The 15,640-nt window shown below is 36.1% G+C and overlaps 1 protein-coding gene across 1 annotated transcript in view; it reads right to left on the bottom strand.

Moving 5' to 3' along the window:
• The window catches only part of SLC4A7 (solute carrier family 4, sodium bicarbonate cotransporter, member 7), a 56,295-nt gene that overhangs the window by 19,457 nt on the left and 21,198 nt on the right, over positions 1–15,640 (bottom strand). Inside the window, exons 8-15 of the mRNA XM_008950217.1 lie at positions 15,333–15,617; positions 9,903–10,027; positions 9,037–9,096; positions 8,292–8,449; positions 6,514–6,601; positions 4,613–4,759; positions 3,265–3,368; positions 1,607–1,781 (exon numbers count right to left, since the gene is read on the bottom strand). Coding sequence (XP_008948465.1) covers positions 1,607–1,781; positions 3,265–3,368; positions 4,613–4,759; positions 6,514–6,601; positions 8,292–8,449; positions 9,037–9,096; positions 9,903–10,027; positions 15,333–15,617 — 1,142 coding nt within the window. The remainder of the gene's footprint in view (positions 1–1,606; positions 1,782–3,264; positions 3,369–4,612; positions 4,760–6,513; positions 6,602–8,291; positions 8,450–9,036; positions 9,097–9,902; positions 10,028–15,332; positions 15,618–15,640) is intronic.

The raw sequence follows: 15,640 nt of genomic DNA, 5'->3' as shown, positions 1-15,640 counted from the left end.
GATTAAAGTGTTCCTGGTGGGATTTAAGTATTTGATACTTTGCAATTACACAAGCCTAAGAAAACAGTATTTATGCAAATGTAAGCTCCAATTCAGGAAAGCATCTAAAACTGGACAAAATGGTTTGCTGAACTGGGGCTATTCAAAATGAAAACATGAGTCTTTTGTTCATTACATTAGAAAAAAAAAAGTACATATATAATCCCCATCTCTTGTTCTGTGACCTTTTAATTCACGCTTTTGGTTAGTCAATGCATTAACCTCGGGGCTCTCAATCAGGGTGGCAGGGACAGGAGTACTGTGGAGGTGATGACCTCTGGGAATGTGAGGGAAGGTTTCAAACACAAACTGTGTACCTTACAATGTCAGCTACTGTGCTTGAACATGTGTGTGCAGTAACTAAATTTTATATTCAGTGATGTACACCAAGTATCTGAAGGCAGGAACAAACCCGCAAACAAATCCAGACAGCTAAAAGAAAGAAGGTGTTTATGAATCAAGCTTTCCAAGGAGCATATTTCCATAATTTTATATGACGCACATTCAAAAATTACACCAACACTTTGATAATCCTTCCTGCATTTAGAATGGCAAAAACATGGCACGAAAAAGTATCATTCATTTCTGTATTTGCTATCAACTTGAAGTGTTACATCAATAAACAAAAATAGGAGTCAACAGTACTACTCGAAAGAGATAAAATAGTTAAAAATTTTTAATATAGTAAAAGCTTAAAATCTTGATCTAAGTATCAAGAAGGATTTTGTAGCATCACAGCCTTTACCAGAATATTAACATTTGCAAAGGACATGTCTGAATATGTCATTCCCTCCCCCAAAGCACAGAGCTTGTTTCTTTGGGATAGATTTAAAAACCAGAAAATACACTTCAAACTGTTTTACTCACAAGCCAATCAACACAAACATGAAGTTATTAACATTGCTGATGTTAAGTATTCCCTCCTTCAAAACTGGAAGTGCAGACATATTTTGGATAAAAGGGGCTGGCATTATCTGCTGCCCAATATGAAACTATAAAATTTTTTTTATGGTTTTATATTCAAGTTGTTTACAACAAAGAGTATTTTCTGCTCATAAACCTTAGGATATTACCAACGTACCATTAGTGGAAGCAGAGACATGTCTTATCCATTACTTCAACACACAATGGACTGCTACCTATCACTGCAGGCAGTATCATCCTCGTAGGCCTACTGCTCAAGGCCGGGACGTGTTCTTGGCTATCCACCTTGAGTCTCTGACTTTGCCTAAAGTAGGCCTAGTGGGATGGTGCACCTTCACTGCTATTCATTATTTTTAAATAGCCAAAAAGAAGGCAATGCAAGCCTTTTCTCAGTTCATGAAGCCATTCATCCAATAAGGCAGGATAAACATTTTTTACCTCCACTGTGCATCTTCTCCTGCTCACATGGGTTCCCCACATTTTCCACAGCAATTACCTTTTGGGGAAGATCTGCTTTGGGGCAGGCTAACCAAGTGCTGTGGGTAAATGCTTCAAATACAAGTATAAATAAATGAGACAAATGCACACAGTGACTTGCCTCTGAAGGTCTAAAAGCCTGGCCACTACCATTCTTTGTACTCACTATTCTGCCTTGTGTAGCTTCTCCCAGGAGCCCTCCAAAAGTGATTACAGGAGACATACAGGCACAGTATAGGAAAAGAATCGAGGCCAGGCACTGCAGGCTTAATGCATCCTTGAAGTCACTCAAGAAAAAAGGTGCTTTCCTTTGGATGTCAAGTATCAAACCACCAAAAAGCCTAAATAGGTGAGATGAAACTCGTCAAACTGTACACTAAAGGATTCTAGCTAGTTCAATACTATGGGCTACACATGACTGCCAGTGCCTACTGCCAGCACAAATTAGCTACTTCACAATGTAGATAAAAGCATAACAGTTTAAAATGTAAATGAGAATCTTATTCTATTCCAATCCAGTACAGTAAAGCAGGTTATCCACAGTTTTAAAAGCTGGCTAGGTATTTCTTTATATGGGCTAGATACTGAAAAAATATCTTTGCAAACGATTTTACCTAAATAATATTTTGAGTCAAATTTGTCTTACGATATCCAAAACAAGGAACAGAAGAAACATGCTACACCTCAGCCATGACCACTGCACTGATACATTTGAATATTACTAATTACTACTCCAGTAAGTTATTGTAGCTTTTTTATTCAGCATCTCTACATCCCTATGGTTAGGTCCATAAATAAACTTAGGTCTATCATTTTTAACAGTGTTTTCACCTGGAGTACAGAGATATTCTACAAGCGGAAAAAAAAGCCCAAACATATATAAGTCAGTGCAACTGGGTAATTAGCAAGAAATTAAAAAGATTTGGCCATTTCAAAAAAAAAAAAAAAAAATTCAGGACTCTAAAATGCTAGATATAATCTGAATCTACAAAAAATTGTCTCATCTACAGACAATTCTGTGGACAGAAATGAACTCAGCTTCACATATTGTCTGCAAAAAGGCAAAAAGTGTAAAAGTCAAAATCATAGAAACAAACACAAATGTTGTAAAGTCCTTCTTGCAAAGGTATGGGAAAGGGGCATTTTGTTTGGAAGTTTATTATTTTGGGGATAACAACATGAAACATCTTTTTCAGATTTTTCTCAGCTGATTCAAGCTCTACCCTCTCATGAGGTGTTAAGGTTTAATCTTAACCATGTATTTCCAGTGTTGGGGACTTTTTTGGCAGTATTTCAGAACAAATAACAACAATGCAATTCAGCTGAAAGAAATTCCTTCAATTTTACCTTAGATCTAAAAGAAACGTAACCAAACCTGAAATCTAAGCAATACCAAAGCACTCTTTTCCCACTTGGTATTCCTTGTTTTTCCATTTCATATATGTTTTAGAAAACACATTTGCATTAAGGGAAATTTTTAGTACCTAGCCCAATACTGAAAATTATATATCCCTGCTATAATTCTGATAATGCATGCTCTTGGCAATTAAAAATTAAAACTCAACTCATAAAAATCAGTTAGTTAAATGAGGCAGCATCTTATATGATATCCTTCTCAAATGTGTTGAGAAACATTGCCAGAGACTTGAACATGCTTTAAGCAGATTAGCATTTATAGGCAAGAATCCAACACTTGAAAAGGAAAAAGGATGCACTGTAACACTTATACCACAATTTTTATGTTCTAATGTCATCACTAAAAACCATCAATATTTATCACTTTTATTTCTTTATGGTAGCTAGTATTTAGGGAAGTGAACACACCTTCCAGTTCTCTGAAGTTCAGGTCCAGCATGATGGCCTTCTTCTTTGAGAGTCTCTCCTGTAGGAGTAGAACCATTTGGAAATTTAGGTACCTTCCTTTTCTCCTATCGAAAAAAATTAAGGAAAAAAAAAAAAAATATGTATCATCATACTTCAGGACTGCCTTTACACTAAAAAGTATAATTCAAAAGGCAGTATGCACAGACTCTATGCCTTCCAAAGCTTTTTCATGTTCCCAGCTTATCAGCAGTCCTCCATTTGCCACATTCATCTTCTGTTAACCACAGACAAATAGACAACACTGTCAAAAAGATCTTATTAGCACCTTGCACAACAGAATTAATCTTCTCTCTTTCTACACACAATGTCCCTGAGACTCGAAGAAACAAAGCCTACCTTTTCAAGACAGAGTAGAGGCTCAACTATGAGGCCTAGGATTCTTTTTTTTCACCCTCTCAATCATTTCCAGAGCAGAAGCCTCCAGTGTCTAACAAAACCTGACCTCACTTTGTGACACACACAGTAGTTAGCTGAATTACAAATAAGAAGTCATTCCAGCACAAATGACAAGTCACTCCCCTAATTGAGCAAGCTGTTCATCAGCTCCTCATAAATTTCTCAGCCTAATTTGTCTTCCAAAAAGCCCCAAGCCCTGCTTATTTTGAAAAGGTGTTAAGTAGTAGCCCCAGGCTACTCATGAATAAACTGCACTGCAGTCACACCTTCCACTCCAGCCACTCCCGGAAACCACCACTGGATTTGACACCAATGTCAACCTTCTGAATCAAAACCACTGGTCTCTCCCCTGACTTTTGAACATGATGGCAGGAATTCCTCAGTTGCCAAGTAGGAGAAAGGGAAGAAATCAGAGTCTCTCTAAGGTCCGGCTTCCCCCCAGCACTCATTCTAAGCTTAGATCACAATTGAACAATGTCATTCATGAACACTCGTGTGAACATTATATGTGAACAAAAATATTGCAATCAATGTTGCATGCAAGTGACAAATCTTTAAGAATTAAAATAAACTTGCTAATCATTGTTAGCTTTACAATAGAATTTATAGGAACCTAAGTACAACTTCAGACCAATTCTGTAAGCTCTCACATGAACTCTTTTTAATACTACAAAAGGAAATATAGTAAACACAATTTACTTAAAAGAACAGTAGAAAACTGATTAACCTGGTTTAAATGGACAAACCACTTTTTGCTGCAAATGGATGTGGGGGCTTTCCTGAGGCTTTATTAAAATCTATACTCAGTACACTATTTACTTGCATTTGGAAATGGCATTTTCAAAGTAAAAATTACCAGAGCTCTCTACTGGACTTTTTTCCCCCCTTTTACCTGGGAAGGAACGCTTTTTGGTGGCTCAATTCGTATCGATGGATCCCATTCTCCTGGAGGCAAGACTGTCACTTGGTCTAAAAATTCATCGATTCCTGATAACAAATCATTTCGGTCTTTTGCTTTATAGGCAACATCATGGAAAACCTACAAGAAGAAAGAACCCAACATTCCTTTTTTTTTTTTTTTAAAAAAGAAGTGATTACAAGGAATACTTCATTATATTTAACAAGGCATAGAAAATTTTTTCAAGGTCCTCAAAATTTAGGCATTTACTTTACTTGCATACTTCTGCATAAAGGACTACCTGTATGCACACATAAAATAAGTAAGTTATATCTTCAAATTCAAGACAAATATTGGTTCATTTCTAAAATGAATTAAAAAGCTTATCTTTAATATTCAGTAAATCAAGCTCATGTAGTATTGCCCAAATAATTCTGCCCTACAGCCATCGTGAAACTATGCTGTGGCACATATATATATACACTATACTAAATACAGTACTATATTCTATATATATATGCACACACTATATATGTGATGTTAAACATAGTACTATACTCTCCCTATATGTATATATCTATACATACATATACACACACACACACACTATACTAAATCAGGACAAAAATACTTTAAATAACCTTTAAACTTTTGGGGTTTATTGCTTCCCACAAGTTTTTATTAAGAACTTCACTTTTATATCTCTATCTTAATTAATTTCAAAAGACTTCTTAAGAAGCACATGAAAGCAATCCTCCTACTCACAGAAAACCTTACATTGTTTTACAGACCACAATACAGATTTTGAATTGACAAACAATTCTTATTTTAAAAAAAACTGAGACACAGAAAACACCCACACAGAAATCCCTGAATCCCAAGAGGCATTTAATAGAGAGGAAAAAAAATGCTATTTTTCTTATTAAAAAAAAAACCCTGTTTGCAAAAGATTATCCTAAATTGCTTTTGCACGTTTGAAACCTGAACTGCCTGTCTCCAAAAACGTGAGCATTAAGTCTTCTAATTGTAAATCAGATCTTTTAAGTCTCTTTTGAGACCACTGAATAATGTATATTTTTCTACTTCAGTGATCTACAGCATTCCTAAAAGTCAGCCTGCCTAAAAAAAATTAGAAACTGTAACTAAAGCTTTTAATATTCAGTTCTCACACTGAACTAAATGCTGTATTCATAGACTAGTTCCCCAGTTGTAAAATGACCAATTTGTTTTATATTTCTAAACTTTAAATTGTTCTAGAGTAATGAAGTATTTGCATTTCTGACAGATAACCCTAATAATTATCAACAATTCAGTAGGTGGCGCTCAAGTCAGAATTAAAAAATCCTAATTTTGCTCAGTAAGATAAAAAATCCTTAAGTCCCAATTCCCTTGTGCTCTTAAAAATCGTCCACCAGAGCTCTAAGCATGAGACTTCAAATGCCTAGTAAAAGTCTAATTTTACGTATTTGACCCTGCTTTAAAGAAAAAAATATCTGTGATGACTCAGTTGCATGCATTCTAGAACTTAATGTCCTGAACACTTACACAGTTTGCTGTTCCCTTCTCAACATACAGTGATTCATCTCTGATGCAGTTTTACTTGATATTTCTATTTCCTAATTTAATGTACAAATTAAATCCATTGTTTTTCAGAAATACACTTAGGATTTCTTCAAGACATACAAGTTAGTTTACCATTCACAGACACAAGAAATAAATGTTTTCAGTTTCTCATCTAACCAGTTTGGTGGGGGGTTTTGTTTGTTTGTTTGTTTTTGGTGTTTGTTTCCCCCCCCCTTTAAACTGTCCGTTCAGAATACATTTTATTGAAAACAGTTGGTAAATACATTATTGTAGACGTCTTTAACTGCAAGTGTTTAAAATAGATCACTCACATCATCTGTCATAAGTGTTGCTATTGATCTTCCAATTTCATGGTACTGTGGAGCTTTTCCTGCTGGTCCCAGCAATAAAAACAAAAATCTGTGGAGAAAGCAGTTGAGATGAATATAGCTGACTCATCTGAATATATTCAGAGGGTTCTTTCAAACTCATGTTTTAAGAAAATACAGTGGTGAAATAAAAAAAATATCCTCCTCACCTTTTCAGATCTAAGAGAATACTGCAAAACTAAGAGAAGACTCGCCTTGATGTCACTAATGGGAAGAGCTCAAATTCTGAATCAAAATTAGTCCAAAATCCTCTTAATTAAGCCTAATTTTTCTACTTCTTATAAAGTCTTAAACGCAATAGAAATCCACAGAGCTGAATTAATATTTCCTCTGCATTATAAACCTTTCCAACATTCCCACTAGCAAAGAACCCTCAAGTGAGGGCCTAGGAGCTGTATGACCTGTTCCAGCCTCCCTGACGTCCACCCCTTTGTGGGAGGCAAGTCCCTCTCACTGGCCGTGGCTGGGTGCACCATGAAGGGCACCCACAGGCAGACTTCACACAGTACACTGGGCATGCTCATACAGGCCTGTCCTGCTCCTGTGTCAGTGGAGAGGAAGGGAACCTGCACTTCGTACACCTAAGAAGATAACAGTGACATTTTGGAAACAGAATCCAGTGGGTCACAGCACACGTTAACAGTCTCTATTTCCAATCACAGTAACAGTTATCACACTTTTTAAAAAAAAAAAAAAAAAAAAAACACACTTGAACAGGACTAATATCTTATAAATTCAAAAGGATATGAACCAAAGAGTTAATCTCAGTAGTTATTCTTCACAAGTTTCTTCTAGATTTGACTAAAATGAAGTTCCTAAACACTACATATTTGAAAAAAGTAGTGCCTTCTTTCATCTCACAATACATATAGTTACATGTTATTTTTCCTTTGCAAACTGACTACCTTAACAGAAACTGAGATTATGTCTTCAGAATCAAGGACACTATTCTATACCTGTAAATCTACAACCATTCTGAAAAAATTATTATGCAATAATTTTAGCTACATGAATACAATGATCTGTATGCAAAAAAAATTAGATTTTCCCAAGACATATGAGCACTAATGTAAACTAACCTCTGAAAATTCTCACATCTGTTTATAACACTGCCAAGATTATTTTTGCCTTTCATTAGGGTGTATAAACTGAAAATTATAAAGATAAACAAGCACTTTGATAATTTTCAAACATTAAAAAAGCACACCAAAAAACGTAAATGTACAAATTTATACCAAACACCACAGAACAGCCCAAGATATCCACGTGCACAGAAAATTAAGTGTTCTCCAGATGACTGATGAAATGACCTGCTACCTCAGCATGGGACCTGCATTTTGACATTTGGTAAATATATCCACAGTATACTTGTGAGACTCATGATCTTAGGGGGTGGGTGCTCCAGGCTGCGCATCATCTTGCAGCTGAAATGTATTACCTGCAGACTGGCTACCTCAGTGTCAATCATGTGGGTTTGGGCATAGAGTAAAAAAACATAGGTTCTTCCACCACCTAGGTTCTTATACAGAATATTTGTATACAAAGAGCAGAGCTTCAGATTAGACAGACTTTCAGACTTAGTGGACTCTTCCCACTATCACACTGCATTGCAGTGAACAGAAGCATAATAATCTTCAAATAAATATTTACAACTATCTGACATCTTAAATATCATTATCTTACTGTATAAGTAAAGCCAAACTTTCCAGGCATTTATTTACCGTGTAGGAACCGGAACCTCTGTGAGACCTGAGAGAAGCACAGCAGGGGAGAGCCTCACAAAAGCAATAATAGGTCTTTCTAAAAAATCTACTTCTCCCACTAACACATTTGATGCTTCTGCTCCCGAAGGAATTTTCCTCATGAAGTTCATATCAACCTATTCATACAAAGATGAAACAAGTGTTTATTGCCTTTCATTTGTCATCAGAAATTCTATAACATACTTAGAAGTCTAATCAGTATTTACTAGATATTTATGCTACAAAGAAAAATTACAAAGCAAATTAAATATCCCACAGTACAAAAAAAAAGACAAACACATATAGAAAATGTCAGCCAGCCAGACAACTAATTAATAATAACTATTTTCTAAAAGTCATAATACTGCCACCTGTTAAATTCTAGAAGACTCCAAACTGCATAACCACCTTTCTAATATTACTTATAATGACAAACATTCCATGATAGGACATAACTTAACAAAATCTACACACAATCAACTAAGGAGAGTTCATGTAATTACACATGGTTTCTAGAATGCAATTAGTTATGTGTGTTTCAAATATGTCATAATTTTAAAAAATAATTTGGTTTCATCCATAAAGCAAATGATGGCTGAAAATCTTAACATTCATTTCTGTACAAAATTACAGAAAAGCATTAGAAAACAGTACAGCACATGAACTCTGTATTCACATACACACACACACAAGCACCAGTTACATTGCTATCTAGCGAACTTACAGATGGCCTCTTGAGTCCCACACCAAGTGTGCCACAACTACAGTGCCAGGAGGCTGACTCCTGCCCAACAGGAGACAAGGCAGGTGTGTACAGAAGGACAGGCCAAGCAAAAACATAAAAACTGTGACAAAGGAGCAGGAATATATGGTACCTGCCATGATTAGATGAGAACTACAGAGTAAGTTAGCTTTCCCTAAACGTAATTATTTAAGTTGGCAAACCCATTTTCTTACAGTGTTTCACAGTGCAGATGACATTAAAAACTGAATTTTACAGTAAAAACCATACTGGAACTTGCCCAGCAAATTTAAATTATGAAAGAAAAAGGATTTTACACTATTACATAATATTTCCTTCAGAAAGTAGTATTATATGCTCCTAATGATAAGATGTATAGTAAATTTTGTTCAAACTCATAAATCATATGAAATCCCCTTTAAAAGCCCTCTTTACAAAAAAAGAAAACCACACCAAAAAGTTGGTTCTAAGAAAAAAAATAAAACCACACACACATTAGAGCTTCTACACAATTGTTTTCATACAAATCTTTATAGCAAATCTGAAAATATCTCCCTCTGCATGAGAAAGTACCTGCATGAGAAAGAGTGGCTGCACTCTTCAAGTGACCAAAATACTGAAAAGATCATCAAATGAAACAAAGTTCAGTCCCACTGGGAAGTTTCAAAACATTTGACACATTTAGCCTACACCACTTTGTGACACTCACCCAAAGTTACACCTTAGTTCGTATGTCCTGTGCATACTCGCGCACCTGCGTGCACAGACGTGTTTTAGCTGTAACTAAGAGGGCAGTTACAACCACCACGTTTTTTGTGCTAAACATTAAGGTATTTAGTGTTGTTTACCTTACTAAAATCAACTGTGCTGTTCTCTCTGCTTCCACCAGTCCCAGTACCTTTAACGTCTCCACTTTTCCCAGTGTCCAGGTTTCCAGGTGCTGACTGTGGAGATGATAACAGCCCTGGATCAAAACAGAGGAGGTAAGTTCAAAATGGAGTATTAAGTGAACTGGAGTATGCAACACCACCAAAACTCAACGTGGCAGCTTGCTAAAGCAAATGTGCAAGTTATTCAGTCAGAGTGCCCTACATTAGTATGAATGCAACATTAACAAGTCACTGTGTTGTCAAAATAATGACATAATTTAAAAAATTGCAATTAAATATTGCCTAAATGATGGCCATTTGCAGAACAGTCACCAGAAAACAAGAGCTACATTAATCGCAGAAAAAGATAACTGTTGGCATTTTATTCGTAACCACACTAGTAGTTAGTAGACAGCGTCTCCACTTCGTTCAGAAGTCCTCAAACACCAAAAGCAAATACCTCTGCTACCTAGTCTACTGTGTAGCAGTTATTTCAATTGTAAAAAGCCTTGGCAAGCCTCAGATTGCAACTACAAGGCATGATACCCTAGCAAGGGTTAACCTTAACCCTACAGGTTAACTAACCTGTGCAAGTCAATAGTGCACTATCTGAAGGATTAACAGCTTGGAAGCTGTGATATCAACAGACCAAAGCTCCAACTATTGATCTGACTACATGGTACTACATGAAAAGGCCTGACTAACACATGAGCTAAAGAGGCGCGTACAAAGAAGTTATTCCAGGTAGCAATACAGCTTCCCTCTCACACCTGCACCAAGACAAAACCATTTTATGTAGCTTGCTACACTACTAGCAACACTGAACTGCTGCTCCAGTGAAGGGTGCATCAGGCTTACCAGTAACCCAGGTGTTCATTCACACCCAATTCCACACTGTACCATGGTTATCCCTACCCAACTATCATTTAAAAGCTGGCCTAGGCATGCATAACCAAGCCCAAATCTCATCTTTTGGATTACAGAGCTTTTACTTGTTCAGTTTAGCGTGCACTAGCAGAGCACTCGGCCTTGCTTGTCTACACTAGACCTTTCAGATGTGGTGATGAAACATGCTTTAGCATGCTTTCAAAACCAAATCTAGACAACGACTAAAGTCTAAACATTGTATTACACAGAAATTTTGTATTTAGGTCAAGTGTCACTCTAATCAAGATAAAACTCAAGCCCTCACTGGCTACCTTTTGGCGACTGTTCTATCCTAACTAGTGCTGCATAACTACTTGCATCCCTCTGTTTATCACTTAGGAATTTGAAATTTTTTAGCATTTCAAATAAAGGCTGAATTTATTTCATTAAATCTGCAAATTTATTTCAAAACATTTCTTTCAAAAAGAGCCATCATATCAATGGAAAACATGCAGGTCTAGGCCTTTACCATTAATTTTCATTCTTACAGTTCATAGAGATGTAAATGGTGTGGGTAGTTTTTCCTGAAGCAAAAACCAAATGAAGTTAGTAAGCTGTGACTTCCTTTGTGAATCATAACATGCACAAGTCATTAGCTAACACTATAAATACTATATTCAGTTAGCTAGACACAAAAACCCAAAAATCACATTCTGCCCTTCTGGTTCAAGATGTAGGAGTTATTCACAAGAATAACTAACAGCAATCAACCACCTTTGAAATCAGCTGTTCAAAGTATTTAATTGTATTAAAGTTAATATAAAGATGTGTTTCTGGGATTAGAAATAGAGCACAAATATCAGCTGTTGCAGAATAAAAGCATAACATGGAAGTTTATATATACAAACTTTTTTTTCCTATTTCCTCCCTATGTAACAGTAAAGGTAACTGAAGATGTATATAAATGAGAAAGATGGGCAACAATGCATTATTTTGCAGTTTTCACAAATGCCCTGTGAGCAAGAGCAAGCAGAGGATAGAACAAAATGTGGAGAGACAATCCAGGAAGAGTAGGGAGAGTAAGAATTCTACAAATTAGCATAAACTAATTTATTATTTCAGTCCTAAAGTGATACTGATTCTTCTAAAAGGATTGCCTTCAAAGTTTCTCCAACCAGCCAAAGTTCACAAGTTTTGGCACTGATATAGGCACATTTGTCTCATTCTCAACCAACCACATGTAGTTTTCCTTTCTGTTGGTCTTGCAGTTGGACACGCTGCTGCACTCACATGAGCACACTGCTTACAGGTTTTCAGACCTGAGCAAGCATTTCTATACGATACAGCATTTTATTATTATCTATCAAACTGATATTTGCAGGGAAGCCCAGAATTATTTTTTTTAAATCATCACCTCTAATAGTGAAACATCTTTAGCAAATCTCACAGACTTCCTTCTTTTCTCCAGTTCAGTAGACACAAACTCAGAGACTACTGCTAAAAGGAAGACTACCTAGTTGTTTTTCCAGACTGTGAGGCAAAAAAAAAAAAAAAAATCTAATCTTACCAAGCTTAAAAATACACAGTATGCTTCTTAATACTGCTTGTTATGCAGATATAAAACCTACCTCCTACAGAAGACAAGAGTGGATTGAGTCTTGAGCAAGTCTGGATTAAAAATTTTTAAGATCATTCAAGTTAAAGTACTTACAACACCTTCACTGCAGATCATGTGAATTTTCTAGGCAACTACAAATAGTTTTACTATGATCACAAAAATCTGATTGACATTATCTACTGGAAAAAGAAAGCAAGAATATAGACATTTGCCTCGTATCACTTCTTCAGTAAAAAAAAAAGATGGGGAAGTAAAATGAGTTCAACACCTAATCATGACTATTCCAATATAATTATGTTTATGTAAGAAAAAATATATGAAATACATAAATTTAAAATACAAAGTCACACCATATTTGTACTTGAGGAAATAAAAGTCAGATTAAAAAAAAAAAAATAAATTCCAAGGCAGGCAATGTGAAAAAAAAATTACTTCTATACATCAAACATGTAAACCTTCCTGAATTACTATTTTTGGTAAGTAATTACTGTAAAAGCAAAGCTGTTCCAAATATTATTTTACTCAGTTTTAAAGTACGTTTATCACTGAATCATCAGATGCCTTAAAAGAGGCTGCTTTGTTGTTCACAAACATTAAGAAAGCTTAATGACACTGATGAATTAAGTGTTCATCTTTAGCTGTGACACAGCTCTCCTCCTCGCTCTACCTATGGAATTCATTATTCAACACTTTCGAGAAAGGAAAAACAAAAGCTGTTATTCAGCTGATGACAAACGTAAAACAAAATGTGAAAGAGAATCCTTTGCCAGGTTGACTTACTATGAACTGGTGACTGGTTGATAAATTGTGGTAGACAAAGTGTGTCCCTCTTCCCTCCTTAAAGTAATTCACTTTAAGGCCAGTAACCCTTCAGCTATTTACAAAGACTAAAAAATAACAGCACGTGGACAAAAACAGATCAATGCTAAACATAAGAAAGCCATCTATCAGAAAATCAATGCAGTTCCTAATGCTCACAGGAGGCAAACCCAACTCAACCATTCAGATGTGGAAAAAGTATTCAGGTTGCAATATTCTGAATTACTGTAGAGGCAATACAGACCATAATCTACAGTGGCATGGACCAAGAAGATATTTCTTTTTAATTACTACACAGATCATTACTTCCTCTTTAGGGTTCTCTTCTAAGTGTGCCTCTGAAGATAGAGATTAGCCCAGATGCAGCCCTGAAGTCATAGTCTGAGAATGTCTCCAAAGGCATCTCTAAGGAGAATGTGCCTTTTTGTGGTCAGATGATTTCTTGAATTTAAAATTAAAAAAGTGGTGGACACAGATACAACAGCAAAAAAAAACGTCTTCCGTTATTATTGTTCATCTTGTTCTGACAGACTTTTATTTGTGGATTAACTGAGAAATCATCCCTTTCAGATTCTTCCTGCATGAGAAACATCCCCTTGACACGTAAAAAGCAATTTGAACATGACTTGGAAGTTCTTGTGGAAAGCTTTATTAGTAATAATAGCATCAAGTTTTTCATCTGTTTGTCTTTTCTTGAGTTCTAAAGACCTCGGGTCTGGAATGCTGTCATTCCCATCAGATGAGTAGAAAAATGAGAACTGGAAAACCAATCAGAGCTGTTGTTTTACTTCTGGTTTTTAATTACCTTTGAAAGATCACCCATGATAGAGAATGATCTTCATGTGAATTCTATTCACTTCCCATAAGGGCGCCAGAGAAAGTTTTTTGTTTGCTTTTCTGAATTTAAGTAAGATGGTTGAGGCCCATACTCCGAACCTGACAGTCTGCAAAGCAGTTTGCTCTTTCCTTTTCAGTGATTTGGCTACAAATTATGAAAGGCAGATACCCACAGCCTTCTGTCTGTCAGCACATTTCCACTGCTATATGTAACAGTGTGCTCTTACTTATGTAGTAAGTGAGGAAGAAAATCAAGAAAAGCCTCACTGATGAAAGAATTGAGAACTTGGGGGAGGAGAGGGAAGTAGGAGAAGCCTGAAAAACTAGAAAGAAAAGGTAACATCCTTAAAATCTTGATCTATTCATAATACTGAAGTCTCTAAATAGTTAATAATTTCATAGAAGCAAGTACAACAGTGTGTGTGCAGAATGCACAAGTTACGAACATTTGCTATAAAATAGTAAAGATGCTGTCAGAAAACCCATCCTTTCTGTCAGCTTATCTATACAACTATATACCTTTTCACATCCAAACAGCAATAGCTCTGCAAGACAACAAATTAATAAATTGATGAGCTTTGACCTACAAACTCAATTACCTTATTCTATTTTTCATATCAAATACAACAAAACAGTGATCAAGTGTCTGATGCTAAAGCAGAGCACTAGCAGCTATCTTGAAACAGTTGTAGGTAAACCAAATCTGCCAGTTCTACCAAAAACTACTACTGGCTTTAATGGTCTTGGTTTTAAAAGCACAAAAGCAAAACGAAAATTGCTTAAAGACTTCATGATACAACTAAACTATGAACACTGCTGTTAACTGCACCCTTCCTTTTCATATTCATCTCCAATACTTCACTGTAAATTCAGCTGTATCTATATCTCAGGGTAACAAACACTGGTTCAAAATACTAACCACTAATGAAAAGAGCAAAGCAAAACCTGACATGGACTGTAGGTGAGTGAAAGGAAAAGGCCACCATTTTTGACATTTTATTTATATATTTTAAAACCGCACTACTTTTTAATTATACAAATGAAGGTTAAAGTATTTCTTTGCTGGGTTTAGTTAAAAGCTAAAAAGTTAAAAATGCTGAACAAGAAAGCAGTCACAACTGAGAATAAATAAAACATGCAGGCAGAGGCAACAGTTATCATATTCCTTTGTGCCCAAGTTTTGTGCCAAAAACATCACAGTGCAAGTGATCCAGATGCAGAGAGCATCACACATGGACAGCTTAATTTTCAATAGTTGCCTGGTGTTTTGTCAATATTTTCCTCTGTCTTCTTTTCCTGGCTTTCCTGAACTTCTAAGTCCTCCTCAGGTGGGTGGATTATTACTGAAGGAATATCATCACTGGCAGACACCAGCAATTCCTTGCCCTGAAGTGGACTCGGCTGAGCACTTGTGGCTGGCGGGTGGCTGCAGGTAGGGCTGGAGGGTGGTGTGTTTTGAGGGGTAGTTACAGGGGTTGTACACCTTGAGGCTGCCGGGGTTCCAGCTCTTGAAGAAGGAAGAAGGTAATTGAGAAGGACTGACAAACGGTTTTCTCCTCTCAGGGAAATGTTTGAG

The sequence above is a fragment of the Merops nubicus genome, unplaced genomic scaffold, assembly GCF_000691845.1.
Source record: "Merops nubicus isolate BGI_N331 unplaced genomic scaffold, ASM69184v1 scaffold2112, whole genome shotgun sequence".
Classification (NCBI taxonomy): domain Eukaryota; kingdom Metazoa; phylum Chordata; class Aves; order Coraciiformes; family Meropidae; genus Merops; species Merops nubicus.
Note: the sequence above shows the minus strand (reverse complement) of the source record. Positions and strands in the feature narration are given on the sequence as shown.